The 27,355-nt window shown below is 41.0% G+C and overlaps 1 protein-coding gene across 1 annotated transcript in view; it reads right to left on the bottom strand.

The window, feature by feature from the left end:
• Nucleotides 1–1,588: 1,588 nt before the first annotated feature.
• The window catches only part of QRFPR (pyroglutamylated RFamide peptide receptor), a 58,355-nt gene continuing 32,588 nt past the window's right edge, over nt 1,589–27,355 (bottom strand). The window contains exons 2-6 of the mRNA XM_051819817.2: nt 17,982–18,140; nt 9,308–9,369; nt 6,417–6,652; nt 4,878–4,975; nt 1,589–3,777 (exon numbers count right to left, since the gene is read on the bottom strand). Coding sequence (XP_051675777.1) covers nt 3,377–3,777; nt 4,878–4,975; nt 6,417–6,652; nt 9,308–9,369; nt 17,982–18,140 — 956 coding nt within the window. The 3' untranslated portion in view covers nt 1,589–3,376. The remainder of the gene's footprint in view (nt 3,778–4,877; nt 4,976–6,416; nt 6,653–9,307; nt 9,370–17,981; nt 18,141–27,355) is intronic.

The raw sequence follows: 27,355 nt of genomic DNA, 5'->3' as shown, positions 1-27,355 counted from the left end.
AGAGGAGAGAACCTCCACTTTGACTATGACCGTGTCTAAACAAGATAAGAGTAGGAGAACTCAGAGGGCTTCCATAGCCTTGGAAACTCATGACTGGTGCATAGGGAGATTACTGATGCCATAGACAGGAGTGTCAATTGGTAAAGTCAACAACAGGAGTCACTGTGCACTTACTCCTCATGTAGGATCTCTGTCCTTAATGTGCTGTACACTGAGGCTTAATGCTATAACGAGTACTCAAACAGTATATTTCACTTCGTGTTTCTATGGGGGTGCAAATGATTGAAATCTTTACTTAATGTACACTAAACTGATCTTCTGTTAAAAAAAAAAAAAAAGAAAGAAATTATCAATTCCCAACTTGACTCTCACTGGGATTAAACATGACAATAGGTCTGCTCTGATTTCATCATCATTTAAAAAAAAATCATTTATTATTTTTCACTTTATGTTTCTGTGTGGGAACAAACTGTTGAAATCCTTACTTAAGGTATACTCAGCTGATCGTCTGTATATTAAGATAATCGAAAATGAATCTTGATGTGAATGGAAGGGGAGAGGGAGTGGGAAAGGGGAGGGTTGTGGGTGGGAGGGACGGTATGGGGGGGGAAGCCATTGTAACCCATGAGTCGTACTTTGGAAATTTATATTCATTAAATAAAAGATAAAAAAAAAGAGTCAAGGGGCTGTGAAGTTAAGAAGAGGGGAAAAAAAGGCAATAATCGGGGTATCTCCCTATGGATTCACAAGCTATGTGAACTATTTCCAGAGCTCCTGTGTTTGCTAGTAGGAACTTCTCAGTAACAGAGGCACACCATATTGCTCTTTTGAACTTTCATAACACAGCAAAGGCTTACCTGTTTGAAGGATTAAAATAAAATGCACTCTATTTGTTTCTTTTTTTCTTAAAGATTTATTTATTTATTTTAAAGTCAGAGTTAACACACAGAGAAAAGGAGAGGTAGAGAGAGAGAGAGGTCTTCCATCCACTGGCTCACTCCCCAACCGGCCGCAACTGCAGTAGCTGCAGGAGCCTCCTCCAGGTCTCCCATATGGGTGCAGGGACCCAGAGACCTGTGCCAACCTCCCCTGCCTTCCCAGGCCATATCAGAGAACTGTATTGAAAGTGGAGCAGCCGGGACTAGAACTGGAATCCATATAGGATGCAGGCACTGCAGGCAGTGGCCTCATCTGCTATGCCACAGTCCTGACCCCAAATATTTCAGTCTCTTTTTTTAATTTTTTTTTTTATTTTTTGACAGGCAGAGTGGACAGTGAGAGAGAGAAACAGAGAGAAAGGTCTTCTTTTGCCGTTGGTTCACCCTCCAATGGCCGCCGTGGCCAGTGTGCTGCGGCTGGCACACCACGCTGATCTGATGGCAGGAGCCAGGTAGGTGCTTCCCCTGGTCTCCCGTGGGGTGCAGGGCCCAAGCACTTGGGCCATCCTCCACTGCACTCCCCAGCCACAGCAGAGAGCTGGCCTGGAAGAGGGGCAACCGGGACAGAATCCGGCGCCCCAACTGGGACTAGAACCCGGTGTGCTGGCGCTGCAAGGCGGAGGATTAGCCTAGTGAGCCGCGGCGCCGGCCTATATTTCTGTTTCTAAAACAGCATTAACCCCATGTGAGCAAAAGGGAAAAAAAGCTTTCACAAAAAATGTCTGGAAATTTTACTGTAATGTTTTATTGTGGTATCTAAATGTGTTTAGATGATGCTCTGCAATATTTAAGAATCTTAAAGCCACTAACCTTAATATTGAAATGGTCAATAGCTGTTCCTTTATTTAGTTTTCATTATCACATTTGGATCAAGTATAACATGAATAATGACTGATAAATAAATATAACTCAAACAGTGTATAGTGAATCTGTTTTGAATAATTTAATGTTTAATGACAATCATTGTTTTGGTACACGATAACTATACATAACAGGTAGACAGCTTACATAAGGAATCCATAATTAGACTTCTTCCATACAAACCAAATAATGGGTCTCATTCTTTGCTCTGACACTTTTCCTGTATCATACTGACAATTTTCCTAATATCACAAACTGTTTTATCTTTGTCTTTTTCATGCACGCTTCACTGACACATAAAAAATTAAATGTCTGTATCTTTAGGATAACAACTGCCTGAGTTCCTTGGTTCCCAAATCTTGAAAATTCACCAGTGAAATCTCCTGAGAGTTCCTGGGCTTCTCTTCCTTTCTGTTACCTGGCTGGAAGAATTCATGTTAGAGACAGGAGCAGCATTTTAGCTGTGAATGGACTTAGGGAACTGCAGATGTTGAAGGGCAAAGATAGGATCCTGTGTTGGTGGCCTCTGGGTCCATGATGGCTGGGGCATCAGAAACAGCCCTGAGGAGAGAAGGTTGGAGGTTAAGGGAGACTGGGGGGTGGGGAACACTCTACCTGACATTTCCTGGGCTTGGAATCATTTCACTCTGTTATCTCTGAACTCTGCATAAAATCTTACAAAAAGAAACTTTCACCCCGCCAGTGAAAATAGAGACTTAACACTATAAATATCTGACATGGATTGGTCTAAGTATATTATAGTCAACCCATAAGGCTCCCCAAGCATCCTTCTTTTGGTTATAGAAATCAGCGACAAAACAGGCACAAGGAAGAAACCTGGGCAGGGTTGGGTGTCTCAGAAAGAAAAGGCAACAGAAAGGGGAAGCCAAAGAGCTTCCATAATTCTCCAGAATGTGAAGGTGTTTTAGAACACAAAGGTGCTTGTGAATACCAAGGGCTTTTCTGCTTCTGCCTCATTTTGTTCTTGCAGCTCTATGAAGTAGAAAAAGTGTCACCGCCAGTTAACAAAAGAAAAATAGAGGCTTGGAAAAGGATCTATGACTTCCCAGTCATTACAGAAACAGTCACCATGAGGGCTGAAAGAAGCTCCAATGCAGGCATCCACCTCTAAGTCTCATTTATTTGCTATTATTCTGCTTCTCCACCTTCTCTGATTTTATGATTATAGCACAGAGCCCATTTGCAAGAAACTATAACGCCTAACTCTAATAGAGCACTAAAAATTACATTACAGTGCCCGATTAACAACTTAATATCCAAGGGAGAAGATATGATTTTAAAGTAAATTTCTCATTCAATTTAGCAATAAACAGAAAGTCACATAATACTGACTGCATGGGGAAAAACTGTTAATCAATAGAAATGAGTTCTGTATGGCTTGGTTTAGTAACTTTTCAAAATTGTAATTTCATGTATAATGCCATTTTCAGTGGAAAAATGATTTGCTCTCTTCGTGTCGACCGCTGAAGAATAAAAAAAATCTTTGAACTTTGTTCAGAATCACTTCCTCTTTGGAATACAAATGAATGGCATTCATTATGAAGATATTGATACAATTAATGGCCACTGCTTATAGCAGAATTCTTAGAAAGTTCAGAACTAAAGAGAGTAAGATGTCGTTTGAGATTTCTTTTCTCCTCAGGCTGTTCACATAATTTGACTTCAATGTTGCCATCACTGAATGCTTCTCCTTTGCTCTCTTCCACTGGGTTCTCTCTCTTGGAAAACTTTGCTTTCTTCTGCATCAAGGCAATTTCTGGATTTTCACGCCTTCGTGCTGGAGAGAAGGTTTCTTTTACAATGCAATAACAAACTGCAGACAAAAAATTCTTCTTGAAGTTTTCATTCATAAATGCATAGACAATGGGATTGCAGATGGAGTTGGAAAATCCAATTATTTGCACTATAGCAAAAATCATCTTGATTGTGACATCATCATATTCCTTTTCAAGATTACCTGAAGTAAAGAAACACTTTAGAACTCATATTGGTTTTAATGAACATAGAATACAATTTCAGCATATCATCTGTTTTTACCAAAAACTTACCCTTGTACAAGGGGTTAAAAATGTGGAAAGTTTTCAAGAGCATTTTGAGAGAGGCACTTGATGTCTCAACAAAAATAACCTTTAGGATGAGTCTTCATAGTTAGACAATCTAGGCTTATAAGGATAGCCTGGTGCCTGGCACATATTAGGGTCATAATATTTTTTAAAAAGATTTATTTTATTTATCTGAAAGGCAGAGTTACACACAGAAAGAGAGAGAGAGAAAGAGAGAGAGAGAAATAGAAAAAGAGAGTTTGGTCTTCCATCTGCTGGTTCACTGCCAAATGGCTAGAACAGCTGTGCTGTGCTATGTCAGTCAGGAACCAGGAGCTTATCCCGCGTCTCCCATGTAGGTGCAGGAGCCCAAGCTCTTGGACCATCCTCATCTGCTTTCACAGGCGCATTATCAGGGAGCTGGATCGAAAGTGGAGCAGCTAGGACTAGAACCGGTGCCCATATAGGATGCCAGCGTTGCAGGCAGAGGCTTTATCCACTACACCTTAATGCCAACCCTAGGAGGCATAGCATTTGAACTGGATGACTCCAAGCTTCATGTAAACTGTAAGTCACAGTCACCTTTCAAATGTTCATTTGCATTACAGAAACACAATCACGTCGAGGGCCATGTTATTAGAGAGAATGCATTGCAGGTCAGACTGAAACCAAAGTGTATGATTAAATTCATATGATTCCAGTCAGAGTTTTAAATAGGGAACATATATAAGATGTTACACCTTCCCAGTATTTAAATAGCTGAGGGAGAACAGAAGGAGAAACCTGGGAGAAGAATCTCAAAGCTTTTCTTTACTTTGTAATTAGTAAAGGTTTAGTCATATTGTTCATAATTATTTACCCCGCAATGAACTGTTGATCTTGAAAAAAAGATGGGAACATTAGGTATCTGATATTTGATTATTCAAATGAATAACAACAAGTTCCACTAATTCATTGTCCATTCTAGCAGGAAATGAACTAGAATGTTTATCAAGTGAGAACGACAAGTACTCACTGTATTCATTCATCATGTGAACAACATGGAAAGGTGCCCAGCACACTGCAAAGAGAGCCACCACTGTCACCATCATAATGACAGCCCGCTTCTTCTTCCTAGACCCAGAAGCAGGTATTGTATTGGTTAAACTGATTATAGAGCTATCGAATAAATATAGAGCCTAGTCTACTTAACCATACTTTTTCACATATAAAAGTTTATGATAGGCGAATTGTGGACCATTCATCATGTTTTCCCATTGCTATTACCCTCATCCTTATATTTCTTACATCATGAATATTTCAAGGATAGGGTACACTGCAGGTCTGGCATGCCACTGAATGCTTGGCATGGATGATGTTATTCACCTTCCCAAGGAACCATTTGGTAGATGCAAAAGCTGCGATGCACACACAGTTGTAAAATCAGAAGGCTACTAAAAACATGTTCCTGGGATTTGAATTTAGGCAGTCTAACTTCAGTGACTAAGCTTTTATTAGCTTTATATTGGAGAACATGCATGTCTGTGATAGCAAAATAGCAACACTATGAGAAGCCTCATAGTAGAGTTAAAATGCAATCCACTTTCTACATCTAAATAATATGATTAACCAGAGACTTAATTTTATCAAACATTCTTATAAAGGAAATTTACATTTACAAGGGATCTATACATTTGCATGATGCTTTAAGTTTACAAAAGCTCCCACTCATTCTCTCTTATTTCAAAATGATGGCTTTTTCTTCTGAGGAGCTGGGAGCACTAACTCAATAGCCCTGAGGTCCCTGTACACTAAGAGGGAGGCTTTCTTTATACCAACTGAGCACTAGAGGTCACTGCACACTTGAAGAAATCATAAAATCCCATCAAATCACTAGACTTCATCTAGGGTTTTGTTTATAATAGGCACTCGTCATAGATAATAAAATAAACTATATGGACCACATGAACCATAGCAGCACACTATGTTTTAAAACTGCAATTCATGAAGAAGATCGGAAACAAAATAAAAATAAAATATATCAATAATAAGAATTTGAAATGAATGGCATGCTGTGACTCTCAGAGGATTAGCCAGCATACAATCTCACGTACTTTGGCATCATCCTTGGTTGGGATGAAGTAAGAACGGATGTTATGGTCCCTGGGATATATAAGGAAAGCAGAGATCTTGGTAACAAGACTGATCTATATCTGATGGCGATGAATGGCAGAGAGGAGACCGACACAGGACCGCAGAGTCCTGACAACAGCCCACAGAGCTTCCTTCCATGTTCTATTTATATACAGAAGAAAATGCAACCCTGTTCTACATTCCAAGTAAGTTCCTCTCTCTAGCTATCACATCCCCTTTGATTTAGAAGCTGATGATCTTATCCCTTTTTCCTGCCACACAAAACCCTCAAGGGTTTCAAGTCAGTCCATGCTGTCAGCATGAATTACAAATGATGCTCTGAATAAATTATTTAGGAGTTCTGAGATCCCTTGCAACCATCCCTTCCACAAAAACTCATTAAAACTATTTTGAACACAGGTGAATCTTCCATTAGACATACCTGGCTATCTTGGACATTTCTTTCCCATGGATAGTTCGAAGCACTGAGCCATCCCCCACTCTTTTCTTTATCCAAAGTTCATAACCGATTTTACTGTACAGAATGAGCATCACCATAAGGGGCAGGAGGAAGAGAATAACAAGGATGAAGGTGGTATAGATTTTCTGGTGCACAGGGCTGGTCCACTCTTCCAAGCAGCAGATGTGTTCTTTTTCATATAGGAAGTCATACTTAATCTTTGTAAAAAGAATAATCCAATTAAGAACCAGTAGTTAGCATCAAAACACAGAAAACAGTCAAGTGTTATTGTAATGCAGCATTTTTAAGTCATTTCAAATTTGCCATGGGTATGTGCAGCTTTAACTTGTTAACCAGAGAGTATATTTCTAGAACCCCCACAGACACCAAAACCTATAGATGCTCAAGTCCCTTAGCAAAATGGTATAATATTTGCATATAACCTATAAATATTCTCCCACATACTTCAAAACATCTGTAGAGGGGCTGGCACTGTGGTGCAGCAGATAAAGCTGCTGCCTGCAATGCCAGCATCCCATATGGACGCCAGTTTGAATCCCTGCTGCACCACTTCTGATACAGCTCCCAACTAATACGCCTGGGAAAACTGCAGAAGATGGCTCAAGATCTTGGGCCCCTGCAGCCTCATGGGAGACCCAGATGAAGTTCCTGCTCTTGGCTTCAGATTGGCCCAGCTCCAGGAATTGTGGTCATTTGGGGAGTGAACCAATGGATGGAAGATCTCTCTCTCTCTCTCTCTCGCTCTCGCTCTCTCTCTCATTGCCTTTCAAATAAATAAATAAATAAATCTTTATTTTAAAAAAATCAGTAGATTAGTGATAAATTTATCAAAACTACTGTCCTTTTTATCACTCTGGAACTTTCCAGATGAATACTTAGATTTTAGAGATATTACTGCCTATAACCCCAATTTTATTACTAATATCCAATATTCAGTTTTATCACCAATATTCAATTTAAATTGAATGAGGGGGAGAAACTTTCTGGTCACTCATCAAAGGTAAGAAAATTCTAGGTATTATTTACAATACAACTATTTACAACAATACAATCAATAAAACATATTGTAAAATAATTTCAAGCTCCAATTTCCCTAGGAATAGGATGTTAAGATTAAACTCTTCCTGACTCCACGTAGGCAGAGTCTACAACAGGCCCATGACGATAGAGGTCAAGTACTGACACATCCCAAAGCCTAATGCCAGACTGGTAGTCTCCACACACAGGATTACATAGACCTTGGGACAAGCCCAGACTTTCCAAGTACACTCAGATGGTTTCATGGAAACCAAATTCAGATCCTCTATTTCCAAGTACATGCTTCTTTAAAGTTCTCCTGCCTAAGTCAGTGCTGCAGGTTGAGGCATCAGGCTGAGGTTCCATTCTTACTTCCTCTTTCATAATCATCCTCCTAACTTAGACATTGGACTGCACATTTTAATAACAAAATTAGTGCTATTCTTGTGACTGAAAGTGACCCAAGGAATTGTTGTCTGAATGACTGGAGAAGCTATAGGGTGTGCTCTAGGTTTCATCATAATATTTTATCTTGAGGATAAGAAAGTCCTCAGAGGACATTTTTATAGGTAGCAAGGGATGTTAGAAAGTTGCTTTTTGCTTTCACCTACAAGCTTACAGCTCATTCAGTATACCACTTAAATTTTTAAAAACTGAAGCTACTTTTAAAATGCACTCTTACTTGACAGCTCACTTTTTGATGGGCATAGCATGCCCAGGAGGGTTTCACAGTTGCCTATTTCTATTTCAAAAGTTACAAAGGAACATGTCATTAGATAAATTATCTCAGCAGGTATCAGAGCAACCCCATAATGTCTTTGAAGACTACTAACTGTGCAAGACCACCCAAGCAAGACAGCTTAAGGTAATCACCAATGGACAGGCTGAGCCACTTAAAGCCCACAGTCCTGCCTTAATTGTGAATCTTCATGCGTGGTTGGGCCCATGTAATGAAGGTTTGAAAAAGGGAAGAGGTCAAATAAGATGATCTTCTGAAACATTTCCAATCTGAATTTAAGTTGTCAGGGAATAGGAAAGAAATAGGGGGAAAAGGGAATTATGAAGGAGAAACAACTAACAAGTAGACAATTTATTATGAATTTCTATGCCACTTAAAATAACAAAAGAATCCAGAGCAATAATTGAACTCTTAAAATATAGCAAAACATTAAAGGTAATTAAGAAAAGGCTTCTCACTTGCAGGTAAATGTAGGAACTGACCTTGGTACTTTTAGTAAGTTTTATTTTAAGCATTAAGGTCTTAATACCAAGGAGGTCTAGATTAAAGTGGAGGGGAAAAATTTCCAAAACAAATTATATTATTCTATCTGAAAGACCACCAGTGAAACAACTGAGGTTATACAATTTTTTTTTCTTTTTGACAGGCAGAGTGGACAGTGAGGGAGAGAGAGATAGAGAAAAAGGTCTTCCTTTGCCGTTGGTTCACCCTCCAATGGCCGCTGCGGCCGGCGCGCTGTGGCCGGCGCACCGTGCTGATCCGATGGCAGGAGCCAGGTACTTCTCCTGGTCTCCCATGGGGTGCAGGGCCCACGCACTTGGGCCATCCTCCACTGCACTCCCTGGCCACAGCAGAGAGCTGGCCTGGAAGAGGGGCAACCGGGACAGAATCTGGCGCCCCAACTGGGACTAGAACCCGGTGTGCCGGCGCCGCTAGGTGGAGGATTAGCCTAGTGAGCCGCGGTGGCGGCCAACAATTTTTTGTAATGCTCTTGCTGGAAGGAAAATTATTATAATTAAGGAGTATAATGATTATAATTAAGAAGTATAGGAGACTATTTCAATAATATGATTATCAATCCCAGTCCTCAGTCTACCTCAAGTTGTTGCACATGCCACATGGGTGATCCTACGATGACTGCCACCAACCAGACCACACCTGCAAAAAATGAAAATTTTCATCATATAACTGAAAATTATCAGTATATATAATATACAGATACTTATTTCTGTAACTGTGAGCACTCCCTGTATTCAGTGCACTCTGTAACCTCTGCCCAACAGTAACACAATGTTTTCCTCATGGGCTCTTGCTTCCATTCTCTCACTATCTTAAAAACTGCTGCTGGAATAGTCTTTCTAAAAAAACATTTGTAAAACACATAGAGGTACATTTGCTGATTCCATTTCCCTTGGGTAAATTCCCAAGAGTTGGATGGCTGGGTCATATGGTAGGCTTATATTCATGTTTTTGAGGTATCTCCATACTGTATTCTACCGTGGCTTTACCAGTTTACATTCCCACCAACAGTGGGTAAGGATACCTCTTTCCCCACATCCTCTCCAGCAATTGTTTTTTGTCTATTTCTGTATGAAAGCCATTCTAACGGGAGTGAGGTGAAACCTCACTGGGGTTTTGATTTGCATATCTCCGAAGGCTAGTGATCCTGAGCATTTTTTCATGTGTCTATTGGCCATTTGGATTTCCTCTTACAAAAAATGTCTAAGTCCTTTGCCTATTTCTTACTGGGTTGTTTTGTTGTTGTTGAGTTTCTTGATCTCTTTATAAATTCTGGTTGTGCACTTACTCCTCATGTAGGATCTTTGTCCTTAGTGTGCTGTACATTGAGATCTAATGCTATAACTAGTACTCAAACAGTATTTTTCACTTTATGTTTCTGTGTGGGAGCAAACTGTTGAAATCTTTACTTAATGTATGCTAAACTGATCTTCTGTATATAAAGAGAAACGAAAATGAATCTTGATGTGAATGGAAGGGGAGAGGGAGTGGGAAAGGGGAGGGTTGCGGGTGGGAGGGACGTTATGGGGGGGAAGCCATTGTAATTCATAAGCTGTACTTTGGAAATTTATATTCATTAAATAAAAGTTTAAAAAAAAATTCTGGTTGTCAATCCTTTATCAGTTGTATAGCTTGCAAATAGTTTTTCCCATTCTGTCAGTTGCCTCTTCACTTTGCTGATTGTTTCTTTTTGCAGTACAGAAGCTTCTCATTTTGATGTAATCCCATTTGTTGATTTTGGCTTTGATTGCCTATGCCTCTGGGGTCTTTTCCAAGAACTCTTTGTCTATGCTAATGTCTTATAGGCTTTATCACAATTCACAATAGCAAAGACATGGAACCAACCCAAATGCCCATCAACTGAAGACCAGATACAGAAATTATGCAATAAATATACCATGGAATACTACACAGTAGTAAAAAATGAAATCTTGTCATTTACAACAGATGGATGAAGCTGGAAAACATCATATTTAGTGAAACAAGCCAGTCCAATAGGGACAAATACTGTATGTTCTCCCTGACCTGTGATAACAAATAGAGTACCTAAATTTAATCTGTAGAAGTGAAATTGAGACTTTGAGAAACAATGACATTTAATAGCCTATGCCTAGACTGTTGAGGAACAGTTTTGTTTTTTGTATTTTTTATTTCCCCCCTTTTTCATTTATTTTATCTTATTTTACTTACATTTTTCTTATTTCATATTAATTGTTGAACTCCTTCCTTAACATAGAGTTAACCATATGTGTATAAAATTAAATGAAAATAGATCTCAATTAAAAATAAGAGTCAGAATAAGAGAGGGAAGAGGAAGGGAAGCAGGAGTGTGGGCACAGAAGGAAGAATCACCATGACCTTAAAGTTGTAATTGTGAAATGTATGAAGTTTGTAACTGTAAAGCAGTATAATTCTGCACAAATTCCTATGGACTTACTTTTAAGGGAACAGCTTAAAAACTTGCCATGGGACCACAAATCCCCTTAAGCTAGGTAGTAAAAACAGCATTCTAAGTGTTACAGAGATCATATGGATAGGATTAAGTGTTAAAGCAATCATATAGATAGGATCAAGTGTTCAAATGATCATATAAACAGGATAAATGGTTGGTAATAATAATAGACAGAATTATAAAGGAGTGAACTTCCAACATGGGAAGCCATCCATATAGCAGACTCATAGGATGACAAACACCTTAATTAGCACTCTGACCTCAGAATCATCCCTTTTTTTTTTTTTTAACAGGCAGAGTGGACAGTGAGAGAGACAGAGAAAGGTCTTCCTTTGCCATTGGTTCACTTTCCAATGGCCTCCGCGGCCGGCGCACTGCAGCCGGTGCGCAGCGGCCGGCGCACCTCACTGATCCAAAGCCAGGAGCCAGGTGCTTCTCCTGGTCTCCTATGGGATGCAGGGCCCAAGCACTTGGGCCATCCTCCATTGCACTGCCTAGCCACAGCAGAGAGCTGGCCTGGAAGAGGGGCAACTGCGACAGAATCCAGCGCCCTGACCGGGACTAGAACCCGGTGTGCCGTCACCGCAAGGCGGAGGATTAGCCTAGTGAACCACAGTGCCGGCCTAGAATCATCCCTTAAAGCATTCTGGTCTGTCTGAAAAGCCCAGGGGAGCATTTCAGGCATAGAAAGCCAAGACACTGAGGCAAAAATGTTCTACATGAAGGAACTCTTCTTTCCCATTGGAAAGAAACAGCCACCAAAGAAGGATGTACTTTCCTCTGAAGGGAGGAGAGAGCTTCTACTTTGCCTATGGCCCTGTAAAAATACTGAAGAAGTTTGTGGAATCAAGAGGCTTCCAGGGCCTAGGCAGCTCTTGTCAAGAGCCTTAGGTAATCACTGATGTCATACAGAAGAGTGTTAACTATTAAATAAACACAGGAGTCGCTGTGCTCTAACTTCCCATTCAGGACCTCTGTCTTCAAAAAGCTGTATTATGAGACTTAATAGTAAAAGTAATTCTCAAAGAATTACTTCATTTTAGTGTATTAAATGGAGGATATTCTTATGTCACACAAATTATATATAAGTACTCACAAAAGATGTATCATTCTTGGGTTCCTCTTTAAAGATAATTAAGTTTCAAAAAAAAAAGAAAAGAAAAGAAAAGAAAAGAAAAGCTAAATTACTACTGGTATGTAGTGACTTTGAACAGTCCTTGTCTGGACTGTTGAGAAATAGCTTTTGTTCTTGTTTTTGTTTGTTTGTTTGGTTTTGTTTTTAGGGATTTTATGTTTTTGTTTGTTTTGATTTTTTTCTTTCTTTTTCTCTCTCATACAAAGTGCTGAAATTTTTACCTAGAATAGAGTTAGCCTTCTGTGTATAAAGTTAAATGAAAATAGATATTAGTGAAAAACAAGACTGAGAACAGGAGCGGGGAGAGAAAGAGTGGTGGGAGTGTGGGTGGGAGGGTGGGTACAGTAGGAAGGATTACTATGTACCTAAAGCTGTATTTATGAAATGTATGTAAATAAAAATGCATTTGTACACTTGAAACTCTTTAATTATGTTCTAGGAGAACTACTTATGGCATAAAACTAAATCCCAAGGCTTTGTCCATGGGATTCTCTACAATTTCATTTGCCTCCCTCTCTCCTATTTCAGTTCATCCCACTCCAGTACTTTACTGAAAGACCTAACAGCATTTGATTCAATGAATGTACTGTGCTACTCCATGCCATCTACCCTGCTTTTACTATCGATTGGCCAGTCCACACCCATTGTCTACCTATATATTCATCTTGCAGGTTGTGGCTCAAGAGTCACCTTCTCTAGGGAACCCTTGCAGGCTATACCATTCCCAAGTGAACATGTGCCCTCCAGTGAAGCACCTTTATTACTCTTGCTCATTTCTTCGTAACTTCCTCTGAACTCCTTGAGGGCAAGGACAATGGCATTTATTATTTGTTTGCTTCTTCAAATAAGATTTCAAGGAAAATTCCCAGTCCTCAGCAAGAGCCCATCCATGTTTCTTAAATGAATAACTTCTAAACATGACAAAGACCAGCCTACACCATTTTTTTAAAAAATATATTTTTTATTTGAAAGGCAGAGTTATAGATAGTCAGCATCAGAGCCAGTGATAGAGAGAGGTCTTCCATCAGCTGGTTCACTCCCCAGATGGCCACAATGGCCGGAGCTAGGCTGATCCAAAGCCAGGAGCCAGGAGTTTCTTCTGGGTCTCCCACATGGGTGCAGGGGCCCAAGGACTTGGGCTATCTTCTGCTTTCCCAGGTCATAGCAGAGAGCTGGGTCAGAAGTGGGGTGGCTGGGACTTGAATTGGTGCCCATATGGGATGTCAACACTGCAGGCGGCAGCTTTACTCGCTATGCCACAGTGCCATACCCATCACTTCTTTTTAAAATCCAAAATAAGCCAGTGTCAAAAAGACAAATGTCATATGTTTTCTGTGATGTGTGGAAGTTAATACAGAATACCAAAAAACTGCATAGGAATGAAATGGTCATTTTTGGAATATGATTGTCATTTTAGCACTTGTTTACACCCCTATGGAACTGCGGTCTTCCTACTTTTTATTCATTGGATATGATTATTGGTGAATTAAGCCTGTGAGTATTTGTCTTTGCAGAAATTAAAGAAGAGAGGGAGGGAGGAAGGAGGATCGGTAGAGAAGATGAGTGAGAGAAGTGTGGTTGTTTTCTTAGAGCTGTACCTCTCATATGCATAAAATTGTTTTTTTTTAACATTAATCAAAATTTTTAAAAATCCAAACTGCAGTGTTCTTCAACATCAAAATATGGGAATTGCTTTATCTGGAAAATAAATACAAATAACTTCAGAAACTAGGTGCTCTTTCCACATTCCCTATCCTCTACAAGTTGAGAGGAGTTGCTCTAATGATGTGCTCTTGACAAAGTAAAAAATAATTTGGGGCCAATGCTGTGGCACAGTGGCCTAATGCCCTGGCCTGAAGCACAGGCATCCCTTATGGGCACCGGTTCGAGACCCAGCTGCTCCGCTTCTGATCCAGCTCTCTGTTATGGCCTGGGAAAGCAGTAGAAGACAGCCCAAGTCATTGGGCCCCTGAACCCATGTGGTAGATCCGGAAGAAGAAGCTCCTGGCTCCTGGCTCTTGGCTTCAGATTGGTGCAGCTCTGGCCATTGTGGCCAACTGGGGAGTGAACCATCAGATGGAAGACCCCCCCCCCCCCCGCCTCTCCTCTGTCTGTGTAACTCTTACTGTCAAATAAATAAATAAATCTTTTTAAAAAATGAAATTAAGTTCCATGGGGCATTCAACCTATGAATCATCACAAACCAAGAGGAAGACAAAACCAAGAACACCAATTTTGATTTAGGGGAAATTTTCTCAGCTCAAATTCTACTCGTTCTTTCTATATTGGGTGGAATTATCTAGCAAACAATGCATTGTTTTTGGATTTCCAGGACTTGAGTCTCAAATTAGCCATAATTAAGATTTATTATAAAGAAATACATAACTGGCAGTGTCTAGGTAAAGTCAACAAGATCCAATGATCCTGGATCAGTGAGCACATAAGTCAGTTTCCTCTCTCTCTCCCTCTCACCCCTTTCTTTTCTTTCTTTCTTTCTTTCTTTTTTTTTTTTTTTTGAGAGGCAGAGTGGACAGTGAGAGAGAGAGAGGGAAAGGTCTTCCTTTGCCATTGGTTCACCCTCCAATGGCCGCCGCGGCTGGCGCACCGCGCTGATCCGATGGCAGGAGCCAGGTACTTCTCCTGGTCTCCCATGGGGTGCAGGGCCCAAGCACTTGGGCCATCCTCCCCTGCACTCCCTGGCCACAGCAGAGAGCTGGCCTGGAAGAGGGGCAACCGGGACAGTATCCGGTGCCCCAACCGGGACTAGAACCCGGTGTGCCGGCACCGCAAGGCAGAGGATTAGCTTAGTGAGCTGCGGCGCAGGCCTCTCACCCCTTTCACACTCTCTCTGTCATCATATACAATCATGCAGAGTTGTTAGGTCCAATCATTTTTTTAATCATTAGTACAAACTCTGGAGGCACAGAGTATAACTGACCTAACTCACTGCCAACCCTCCTAGGCCCCTAACTGTCCAGTGTCAGCCTGTCTAGGGCTGGATGGACATGATCGTGCCATCAGTGGTCACTTCTGATCACTCTATTTGAAAGACAGAGTTTCAGAGAGAGGTAAAGCCAGAGACAGAGGTCTTCTATCCACTGGTTCACTCCCCAAATGACCATAATGGCCAGAGCTGAGCTGATCTGAAGCCAGGGACCTGGAGCTTCTTCCAGGTCTCCCACACGGGTGCAGGGGCCCAAGGACTTGGGCCATCTCCCACTGCTTTCCCAGGCCATAGCAGAGAGTTGGATTGGAAATGGAACAGCTGGACCCAAACCAGTGCTCGGATGGGATGCTCAGATGGCATACCTCCGCTGCAAGGTCTGGGGCATGACATACAGACTTTCAGGACTGAGTGCCAGTGTAACACAGGTGGCAGGAAACAATGGACAAGAGGCCCTGGGAGGAGATGGGTCTACTTTATTTTAAAGCCTTCTTGTCTTCCTATGACTTTTGTGAGTAGGAACCACTTTGACCGTCTATTAACAACTTTGCTTTTAGATGCTGAAACCCTCTTTCTTTAATTCTCTTTTGGTTTTTAATAACTCCTCTCCTGCATGCATTCCTTTCCTTATCCACTTTTCACAACCACAGGCAGTTTTCAGATGTTCTGATGCTAGAAGGATTTCAATTATTAAAAGGTCAGAAATCTTTGAATTATTTTGCAGGGAAGATGTGTCACAAATTTGAAAATGATTGACCAACACTCACAATTCCCCCCTACTGATTTACCAATTCATTTCAAACTAAAAATGAATTTGGCATCGCAAAGCCTTTGGAGGTTCTTATGGTAACTAAAATCCAATCAGTGCTGGTTGAATTCTTACAGAAGAATTAAATGTTTATTCTTTTTCTCCAGTAGGATAGAAAAAAAATGCTTTCTTTGATCATTACATTAGTTGCTTACTATCTTCTAATTACTTGGCTATAACTAATTTAAATCACAGTGAAGCACAATAGGTTTTTGATGACTCAATTGTAATTACTGAAATAAAAATGTTTCCATTTTTCTGTGCAAGGCTTTAGGACTTTGCTTCAAATTTGTCATTTGCCATAAAATATGTGTTCATCATGACTTGCTGAATCAGAAACATGGCAAGCTGAGGATCCACAAATGCCTGAAGCAAAATTATGAAGTGGGTGGTATTATCTTTGTCAAGCATCTCCTGAGGTTAGTACCTAATATCCTCACACATTCTGTGACCTTGTGGTATTATACACTTACCACCAGGCCTATCTTTGGTCAGCACTCCTATTTTCTACATTTTAAATTACATTTCTTGTCCCACTGTCAGCATATACCTCCCTTGGTTAGCTTAGAGCCTTCTGATCCCAGGAGGGAAGTTTAGTAATCATACTGAAAGTTAATGTGGGTTGGTGCTGCAGCTCACTTGTCTAATCCTCTGCTTGTGGCACCAGCACCCCGGGTTCTAGTCCCGGTCGGGGCGCCGGATTCTGTCCTGGTTGCCCCTCTTCCAGGCCAGCTCTCTGTTGTGGCCAGGGAGTGCAGTGGAGGATGGCCCAAGTGCTTGGGCCCTGCACCCACATAGGAGACCAGAAGGAAGCACCTGGCTCCTGGCTTCGGATCCGCGCAGTGGGCCAGCCGAAGCAGCCATTTGAGGGGTGAACCAATGGAAGGAAGACCTTCCTCTCTGTCTCTCTGGCTCTCACTGTCTAACTCTGCCTGTCAGAAAAAAAAAAGAAAGTTAATGTGGGGTCAGCACTGTGGTGCAGCTGGTTAAAGCAGGGCTTGCGCTGTGGTATAGCGAGCAGGTAAAGCTGCCACATGCAGTGCCAGCATCCCATCTGAGCACTGGTTTGGGTCCAGCTGTTCCATTTCCAATCCAACTCTCTGCTATGGCCTGGGAAAGCAGTGGGAGATGGCCCAAGTCCTTGGGCCCCTGCACCCGTGTGGGAGACCTGGAAGAAGCTCCAGGTCCCTGGCTTCAGATCAGCTCAGCTCTGGCCATTATGGTCATTTGGGGAGTGAACCAGTGGATAGAAGACCTCTGTCTCTGGCTCTACCTCTCTCTGAAACTCTTTCAAATAAATAAAATAAATCTTGTTTTTAAAGAGAAAGGAGAGGCAGAGAGAGAGAGAGGTCTCCATCTGCTGTTTCACTCCCTAGATGGCCACAATGGCCAGAGCTGCGCTAATCTGAAGCCAGGAACCAGGACCTTCTTCTGGGTCTCCCACGCGGATGCAGAGGCCCAAGGACTTGGGCCATCTTCTACTGTTTTCTCAAGCCATAGCAGAGAGCTGGATCAGAAGAGGAGCAGCCAAGACTAGAACCAGCACCCATATGGGATGCTGGCGCTTCAGGCCAGGGTGTTAACCCGCTGCACCATAGCACTGGCTCCTAAAATAAATCTTACAAAGTAAAGTTAATGTGGCAATAACACTAGTGGTGGGTTATCATAGATTTGCTGAATAAAGTTCTTAAAAATTTAAAACAAACTGAAGAAGTACACACAAAATCATAGATTTTCAGTACCAGTGTAGGTCTAAAGGAGTCCAATAAAGAGAGAACTGAAACTCTCAAATTACACCCCAATGTCCATAAGCTAGACAAGAAGCTACTCTGCTCTGTGATAAATATGGTTCTTTTTGCTCTGCAGTGAAAAACAGCGTTGGCACTGAGAAGGGCACACCTGGTGGCCTCACCTAGCATTGTGAAAGCCCTTTGGTTGGTGTACTGCCACTTCATTTTAAAGGGGTGAACGAGTCCTTGGTGCCTTTCCACAGCAATGCAGGTCATAGTGAGAATTTCTGTTACAACAGCAGTAGACTGGACAAAGGGAACCATCTTGCAAATGAAGGCACCTATAGCGAAGAAAGAAGAAAAGTCATATATCAGAAAGAGTAAAATTTTTGTCTCTTTATAATGATCACAGTTAATTATGAGTTCTTGTTCAAAAGTTTCTGAACTATAATTATAGACACATTATAACTAGGATTTTAAGTTTCTAAATGTGTAACTGTGCACAATAAGGCAAATCAGATACATGAATATCTAGACACTGATGCTACATTTTCAAAAAATCAATGCGACTTTTGCTTGGGGAAGATCAAAGTAAGCATGAACTGAATGCCTGGTATCTAAACTACAAAAGTACCTCTGATCATTTTCCTGTTTTGGTACCCTGTCAAATTACAACAGAAGAATAATTCCCATCAAAAACTCCCAGATTTCTTTTTATTTTCTAATCCTTCTTTAACTTCCTGCTCAAGACTATATAAACTGATATTAACTGATTTTACTTCCTATAATGCCGAAATGTCAAGCTCCTGAATCTATCCTGCTCATCGCTCCAAATTAAACATCTCTGACTACAAGAGAACACTGAACTCAGAGAATATAAAGAATTAAGACAGCTCAGATGTCATGCAGTCCAAGTTTGCCCCCAAAGCAGGGGTGCTTTCTTCAATTTCTCTCAAAAAGGTTCTGCCAACTCTACTCAGATACCTCCAGAGGAAGCCTACTTGCTTGCATATTTCCTGCACAAGCATTTACGCAGCTTCTCCTTCTCATTCCAAGTAGGCATACTGTTCCTTAAGGTAACACTCTTATATCCTTTTTTTTTTATTTTTTTAAATTTATTTAATGAGCATAAATTTCCAAAGTACAGCTTATGGACCACAATAGCCTCCTCCCCCCACCCCGTGTCTTCCCTCCCATCCACAACGCTCCCCTCTCCCACTCCCTCTTCCCTTCCCCTTCACATCACAATTAATTTTCAATTATCTTTATATACAGAAGATCAATTTAGCGTATGTTAAGTAAAGATTACCACATTTTGCTCCCACACAGAAACATAAAGTGTAAAATACTATTTGAGTACTAGTTATAGCATTAATTAAACACCTAAGAGTAATTGTGTATTAATTACAGAGCTCAACCAATAGTTTTAAGTAGAATATAAAACGCATCTTTTGCATTGTTGTGGCTTCCCCCCGACCTCCCTCCCTCCCGTGGCCCTCCCCTCACCCACTTCCTCTCCCCTCTCCCCCCTTCATCACGTTTCATTTTCAGTTACCTTCATATACCGAAGATCAATTTAGTATATACTAAGCAGGGATTTCAACAGGTTGCACTCACACAACCGAACCAGGTATAGGGTATTGTTCGACTAGTAGTGTTGTTTTTGAGTTTCATAGATAAACATATTAAGGACAGAGATCCTGCGAAGGGAGCATGAACCCAGTGACTCCCGTTGTTGATTTAACAATTGGCACTCTTATTTATGACGTCAGCAATCACCCGAGACTCTTGCTATGAGCTGTCTAGGCTATGGAGGCCCCTTGAGTTCAGCAACTCTGAATTTGTTTAGTCAAGGCCATATCACAGTGGAGGTTCCTTCCTCCCTTCAGAGAAAGGCGCCTCTCTCCTTGATGGCCTGATCCTTCTGCTGGAGTGTTGTTCGCCAAGATCCTTCATTTAGATTGTTTTTTGCCACCATGTCATGGCTTTCCATGCCTGCGAGACTCTCATGGACCTTTTAGTCAGATCCGAATGTCCCAAGGGTTGATTCTGAGGCAGGAGTGCTGTTTTGGGCATTTGCCATTCTATGAGTCTGCTGTGTGACCTGCTTCCCCCGCAGGATCATTCTCAACCCTTTTGATTCTATCTTTCATTATTTGCTTACACTGGTCTTATTTGTGTACTCTCTTCGACACTTACCCTATCTTTTGGATCAGTTGTGTATTTATATTTGTCTCTTTACCAAGTGTGCTGGCATTGGAACCTGCCTCCTTGGTAAGATTGAGTTGAAATCCCCTGGCACATTTCCAGTTCCACCATTGGAGGTAGGTCTGATTGAATATGTGCCGTCCTATATATCTCCTCCCTCTCTTATTCCCACTCCCATGTTCCACAGAGATCAATTTCCTATTAATTTTTAAACGCTTAAGAATGGTTGTGCATTGATTGCAGAGTTCAACCAGTGGTCTTGTGTAGAGCATACCGAGCAACAACAACAACAACAACAAAAATACTAAAGGAACAAAATAGTAAGTTTTTCCTCAACAGTCTAGACAAGGGCTGCTCATGTCATTGTCTCTCATAGTGTCCATTTCACTTCAATGGGTATCATTGTAGGTGCTCGTTTAGTTGCCATCAATCAGGGAGAACATGTGATATTTATCCCTTTTGGACTGGCTTATTTCACTCAGCATGATGTTTTCCAGCTTCCTCCATTTTGTTGTGAATGCCCGGATTTCGTTGTTTTTTACTGCTGTATAGTGTTCCATAGAGTACATATCCCATAGTTTCTTTATCCAGTCATCCGTTGATGGACATTTAGGTTGATTCCATGTCTTAGCTATTGTGAATTGAGCTGCAACAAATATTGAGGTGCAAATGGCTTTTTTCACCCCTTTAATTCCATTTGGGTATATTCCAAGGAGTGGGATGGCTGGGTCCTGTGGTAGTGCTATGTTCAGGTTTCTGAGGACTCTCCAGACTGTCTTCCATAGTGGCTTTACCAGCTTGCATTCCCACCAACAGTGGATTAGTGTCCCCTTTTCTCCACATCCTCGCCAGCATCTGTTGTTGGTTGATTTCTGTATGTAAGCCAATCTAACTGGAGTGAGGTGGTATCTCATTGTGGTTTTGATCTGCATTTCCCTGATGGCTAGGGATCCTGAGCATTTTTTCATGTGCCTGTTGGCCATTTGGATTTCCTCTTTTGAAAAATGCCTGTTAAGGTCCTTGGCCCATTTTTTTATTGGGTTGTTTGTTTTGATTCTGTGGTGTTTTTTGATCATTGTGTAGATTCTAGTTGTTAATCCTTTATCTGTTGTGTAGTTTGCGAATAACGTCTCCCATTCTGTTGGTTGCCTCTTCGCTTTCCTGACTGTTTCCTTTGCTGTTAAGAAACTCTTCAATTTTAGGTAATCCCATTTGTTTATTTTATCTTTGATTACCCGTGCCTGTGGGGTCTTCTCCAGGAATTCTTCGCCTATTCCAATATCTTGAAGGGTTTCCCCTATGCTCTCAATTAGTTTCATGGTGTCGTGGCGCAACTCTAGTTCTTTGATCCATGTTGAGTGGATTTTTGTATAAGGTGTAAGGTAGGGGTCTTGCTTCATACTGCGGCATGTGGACATCCAGTTTTCCCAGCACCATTTGTTGAAGAGGCTGTCCTTGTTCCAGGGGTTGGTTTTAGGTCCTTTGTCAAATATGAGTTGGTTATAGATGTTTGGATTGATCTCCGGTGATTCTATTCTGTTCCATTGGTCTATCCATCTGTTTTTGTACCAGTACCAGGCTGTTTTGATTATAACTGCCCTGTAGTATGCTTTGAAGTCTGGAATTGTGATGCCTCCGGCCTTGTTTTTATTGTAAAGGATTGCTTTAGCTATTCTGGGTCTCCTGTTTCTCCATATGAATTTCAGCATCGTTTTTTCTAGGTCTTTGAAGAATGACTTTGGTATTTTGATTGGTATTGCATTGAACTTGTAAATTGCTTTTGGGAGAATGGACATTTTGATGATATTGATTCTTCCAATCCATGAGCATGGCAGGTTTTTCCATTTTTTTGTGTCGTCTTCTATTTCTTTCTTTAGTGTTTTGTAATTTTCATCATAGAGGTCTTTGACCTCCTTGGTTAAATTTATTCCAAGGTACTTTATTGTTTTTGTGGCTATTGTGAATGGGATTGATCTTAGTAGTTCTTCCTCGGCCCTGGCATTGTCTGTGTATACAAAGGCTGTTGATTTCTGAGCGTTGACTTTGTATCCTGCTACTTTACCAAACTCTTCTATGAGTTTCAGTAGCCTCTTATAGGAGTTTATTGGGTCCTCTATATATAGTATCATGTCATCTGCAAACAGGGATAGTTTGACTTCCTCCTTTCCCATTTGTATCCCTTTAATTTCTTTTTCTTGCCTGATGGCTCTGGCTAAGACTTCTAGGACTATATCGAATAGCAATGGTGAGAGTGGGCATCCCTGTCTGGTGCCAGTTCTCAATGGAAATGCCTCCAACTTTTCCCCATTCAATATGATGCTGGCCTTTGGTTTATCATAGATTGACTTAATTGTGTTGAGGAATGTTCCTTCTAGCCCCAATTTGCTTAGGGTTTTCATCATGAATGGGTGTTGTATTTTGTCAAATGCTTTCTCTGCATCTATTGAGATAACCATATGATTTTTGTTTCTCAATTTGTTAATGTGCTGGATTACGTTGATTGACTTTCGAATATTGAACCATCCCTGCATACCAGGGATAAATCCCACTTGGTCCAGGTGAATGATCTTTCTGATGTGTAGTTGGATTCGGTTTGCCAGAATTTTATTGAGTATTTTTGCATCTATGTTCATCAGGGAGATAGGTCTGTAGTTTTCTTTCTCTGCTGTGTCTTTTCCGGGCTTAGGAATTAAGGTGATATTGGCTTCGTAGAAGGAATTTGGGAGGATTCCCTCTCTTTCAATCGTTTGGAATAATTTGAGAAGAACTGGGGTTAGTTGTTCTCTAAATGCCTGGTAAAATTCGGCAGTGAAGCCATCCGGTCCTGGGCTCTTCTTTTTCGGTAGTGCGTTTATTACTGATTCAATTTCTTCCATGGTTATGGGTCTGTTTAGATTTTCTATATCTTCATGGCTCAGTTTAGGAAGGTTGCATTTGTCCAGGAATCTATCCATTTCTTCCAGGTTCCCCAATTTGTTAGCATACATCTCTTTGTAGTAGTTTCTGATGATTCTTTTTATTTCTATTGTGTCAGTTGTTACATTTCCATTACTATCTTTGATTTTACAGATTTGGGTCTTCTCTCTCCTTTTTTTGGTTAGTTGGGCCAATGGTGTGTCAATTTTGTTTATTTTTTCAAAGAACCAGCTCCTGGTTTTGTTGATCTTTTGTATTGTTTTTTTTGGTTTCAATTCTGCTTATTTCTTCTCTGATCTTTAGTATTTCTTTCCTCCTTTTGGATTTGGGCTTGATTTGCTGCTGTTTTTCTAGTTCCTTGAGGTGCATAGAGAGTTCATTTGTTTGGTTCCTTTCCAGCTTCTTGATGTAGGCACTAATTGCTATAAACTTTCCTCTTAGCACTGCTTTTGCTGTTTCCCACAGGTTTTGATAGGTTGTGTTATCATTTTCATTTGTTTCTAGAAATCTTTTGATTTCTCTTTTAATTTCTTCGATGACCCACTGTTCATTTAGGATCATGTTGTCCATTCTCCATATATTTGCATATGGTGTAGAGATTCTTGGGTTGTTGATTTCAAGTTTCACTGCACTATGGTCTGAGAAGCTGCATGGTATAGCTTCAATTTTTTTGAACTTGTTGAGGCTCCCTTTATGGCCTAGTATATGGTCAATCCTAGAGAATGTTCCATGTACTGGGGAGAAATACGTGAACTCTGTGTCTGTGGGGTGGAGGGTTCTGAAGATATCTATTAGGTCTATTTGGTCTATGGCGTCAATTAGCTCAGTTGTTTCCTTGTTGAATTTCTGTCTGGTTGATCTGTCCATTGGTGAGAGTGGGGTGTTGAAGTCCCCTGTTACTATTGTATTTGAGTCTATATCTCCCTTTAAATCCTTTAGTAATTCTTTCAGGTAGCCAGGCTCCCTGTAATTAGGTGCGTATACATTTATAATAGTAATGTCTTCCTGTTGGATAGATCCTTTAATCATTATATAGTGCCCTTCTCTGTCTCTTTTAATAGTTTTTATGTTAAAGTCTATTTTGTCCGATATTAGGATGGCCACACCAGCTCTTTTTTGATTTCCATTAGCTTGGAGTATCTTTTTCCATCCTTTCACTTTCAGTCTGCATGCATCTTTGCTGATGAGGTGTGTCTCCTGAAGGCAGCATATAGTTGGATCCTCTTGTTTTATCCAATCCGCTAGTCTGTGCCTCTTTGTCATGGAATTAAGACCATTCACATTCAGTGTGATTACTGTTAAGTACTGTCTTTTTCCCTTCATGTTTCCTGAAACGAGCTGTTTACGTATTTTGAACTTTGTTTGTGGGTTACTCTACATTCGCTTTTTTTTTGCAGTGAAGTTCTTGTTTTTGTATTTCTGTGTGCAGCACGTCTTTGAGCAAGTGTTGTAGGGTTGGACGCATGGATACAAATTCTTTCAGTTTCTGTTTGTCGTGGAAGATCTTTATTTCCCCTTCATTCACAAATGATAGCTTTGCAGGATATAGTATTCTAGGTTGGCATTGTTTGTCTTTTAAAACTTGGAATATATCATGCCATTGTCTCCTTGCCTGTAGTGTTTGCGATGAGAAGTCTGGGGTGAGTCTGATTGACTTACCCCTGAATGTGATTTGTCGCTTTTCTCTGGCACATTTTAGGATTTGTTCTTTGTGTGTCACTGAACTGAGTGTTGCCACAATGTGTCGTGGTGAATTTCTCTTCTGGTCTACTCTGTTTGGGGTCTTGGTTATCTGTTGTATTTGTGTGTTGTTATCCAGCTGTCTTTGTTTAAAGTTTTCTGATATTATTTCATTGACGACACCGTCTAATCCATTCTCTCTTTCCACCCCCTCAGGGACTCCTATTATCCGAACATTACACCGTTTGATTGAATCTTGCAGGTCTCCGACTGTGTTTTTTAATTTTTTAATTTCTTCTTCCTGCGATTGAACTGACTGTATTATTTCTGGAAGTTTGTCTTCGAATTCTGATATTCGGTCTTCTATTTCATCTGTTTGATTTCCGAGGGATTCCATGGTGTTTTTTATATGGTCAATTGAGTTTTTCAGTTCTAGTATCTCATTCTGGCTTCTCTTTGAGATCTCTAATCCTTGGGCTTGTTTTTCATTCAGCTCTTGACACTGTTTCTCATTATTTCTAAGTATTCTGATTATTAATTTTCTGAATTCTTTTTCTGGCATGTTTTCAACTTCTTCTTCTTCTGCCTCTGTTGGTTTAGCCTGCTCCATTGGCAAATTTATATTATCTTCTATGTTTTTTTGGTTTTTGGTTTTGTTTTTTGGCATTCCGTCTGGGTGATTTTTCGGGTTGATTTCCCTCTACTATAGGCTGCTGTGAGTCTCTACCAATATCCTGTGTAACCAGGCTGCTCTACACAGCCCGCAGGTAAACAGACAGGATGGCTGCTCTCTGCCCACTGCAGCTCTGGATCCTGTGCTTTTTCCCCACCAGGAGGCGCTATTCAGTAACTTGAGTAGTCGGGTCTCAGGGCTTCGGGCTGCCCTCCCTCGAGCACCCTCAGCTCCACCTTTGGGCTCCGCCTCCGAAGGTTAGTGTGGAGGCAAAGATAGTTCTCCTTTAAGCCCGAATGTAAACAAACAAAATGGCTGCTTCCCGCCCGCTGGAGCTCCGGGGAGGCGCCAAGAGACACTGGCTTACTCAGTCTCTCAATTTCTCAATTAGTGTCCCTGAATCGTGCACTCTCTCCGCCGGCGCCACTCACTCTGTTCCCGTTCTCTATTTCCTCTCCCACTCAGTCGTGCACGTCCCAGTGTCCGTCCCAGGATGTGTTGGGGGAGGGGCGGCGGCAGCTGTGCCGCGGTGCTGGGCGAGTGCCCCGTCTCACCTCGGCCTCCAGCGCTGGTGCGTACAAGCTCCTGCTGGTGTCCTGAGTCCCAGGCGTCCGCGTCCTCCCCGCGTGTCCACCCCAACACCTCAGTTTGAGGAAGGGCTTAAAAACTACAAATTTTCATCCCTCTTTGAACTTTCCCTTAGTGGAGCTTCGCTGTGCTCCCTCCCTCTCTATTCCGCCATCTACTCTTATATCCTTAACTGAAGTCTTTGCTCAGATGTCACCAGGGTGGTTATATGTCAAGTTAACATTATGTGTTCAGTTGACTGGGCTAGTAGATACCCAGACAAGTGGTAAAATGAACTTTCTGGATGTGTAAATCCACACACTGAGTTGAGAAGGTTGTCTTCACAATGCAGGTGGGGAGTCAACCAATCCAATGAGTAACCAAATACAACAAAAAGGCAGAGCAAGACTGAATTTGCTCTCTGCTTGACCTGAGAATATCATCTTCTCCTAACTTTAGACAGCAGGGCTAGTAGCTCTTAAGTCTTCAGACTGAGATGTGGACTATGTGGACTTACTTCATTGGCTTCTCCAGTTCAGGCCCTTGGGTTTGAACTGGAGCTACTTCATTGGGCTTTCTGGGCCTCTAGCTTGCAGACAGTAGATTGTTAGACTGTTCATCTATGAGGTACTTCCTTTTAATGTCTATGTCTGTCTGTCTGTCTCTCTCTCTCTCTCTCTCTTTCCTGTTTCTCTGGAGAACCTGAATATAGTCCCCCTTTCAATGAGGCCCACATTTCTAACAACCATATTTGTAATGGCAGCCTGTCTTATTCCATCTCTTCCCATTCATCATCTCTCTTATTCTACTCACTCTTTTTCCATAACTCTTTTACCCTTTAACACATTGATAGTATATTTAAATTTTACTAATATCTTCCTATTATTATTTATTAAAAGTGTTCCTATCCTTAGTAAAATGTAAACACCCAAAGAGCAAGAATTTTTATTTTCTTCACTGTGTATTCTCAGCATTTAAAGTAGTGCCTAGTAGACCCTTGACAAATATTCGTAGAAATGAAGCGAATGAATGCCCAGGAGGCTTTTAACCTCCAAAAGCACCCCACTCAACTTTGGAGAAGGTTGAAAATTGTAGAAAGTGGGAAGTGTACAATTCTATCCATTTCTATTATTTTTCAGAGAGTCTCAGAATGAACCAACTACCCTTCCTAAACAGCTGATCCTCATACATTTGAAAGAAGCTTTCATGTCACTCCTAAGTCTTTTCTTTCCTAGTACCTTGAATCGTCCCTCACTTGAAAGGCCTTTTGGATCTTTTTTTTTTTTTTTTTATCTTTTATTTAATGAATATAAATTTCCAAAGTACGTCTCATGGGTTACAATGGCTTTCCCCCCCATACCGTCCCTCCCACCCACCACCCTCCCCTTTCCCACTCCCTCTCCCCTTCCATTCACATCAAGATTCATTTTCGATTATCTTAGTATACAGAAGATCAGCTTAGTATACCTTAAGTAAGGATTTCAACAGTTTGTTCCCACACAGAAACATAAA

The sequence above is a fragment of the Oryctolagus cuniculus genome, chromosome 8 (assembly GCF_964237555.1).
Source record: "Oryctolagus cuniculus chromosome 8, mOryCun1.1, whole genome shotgun sequence".
In the NCBI taxonomy this organism is placed as follows: Eukaryota; Metazoa; Chordata; class Mammalia; order Lagomorpha; family Leporidae; genus Oryctolagus; species Oryctolagus cuniculus.
Note: the sequence above shows the minus strand (reverse complement) of the source record. Positions and strands in the feature narration are given on the sequence as shown.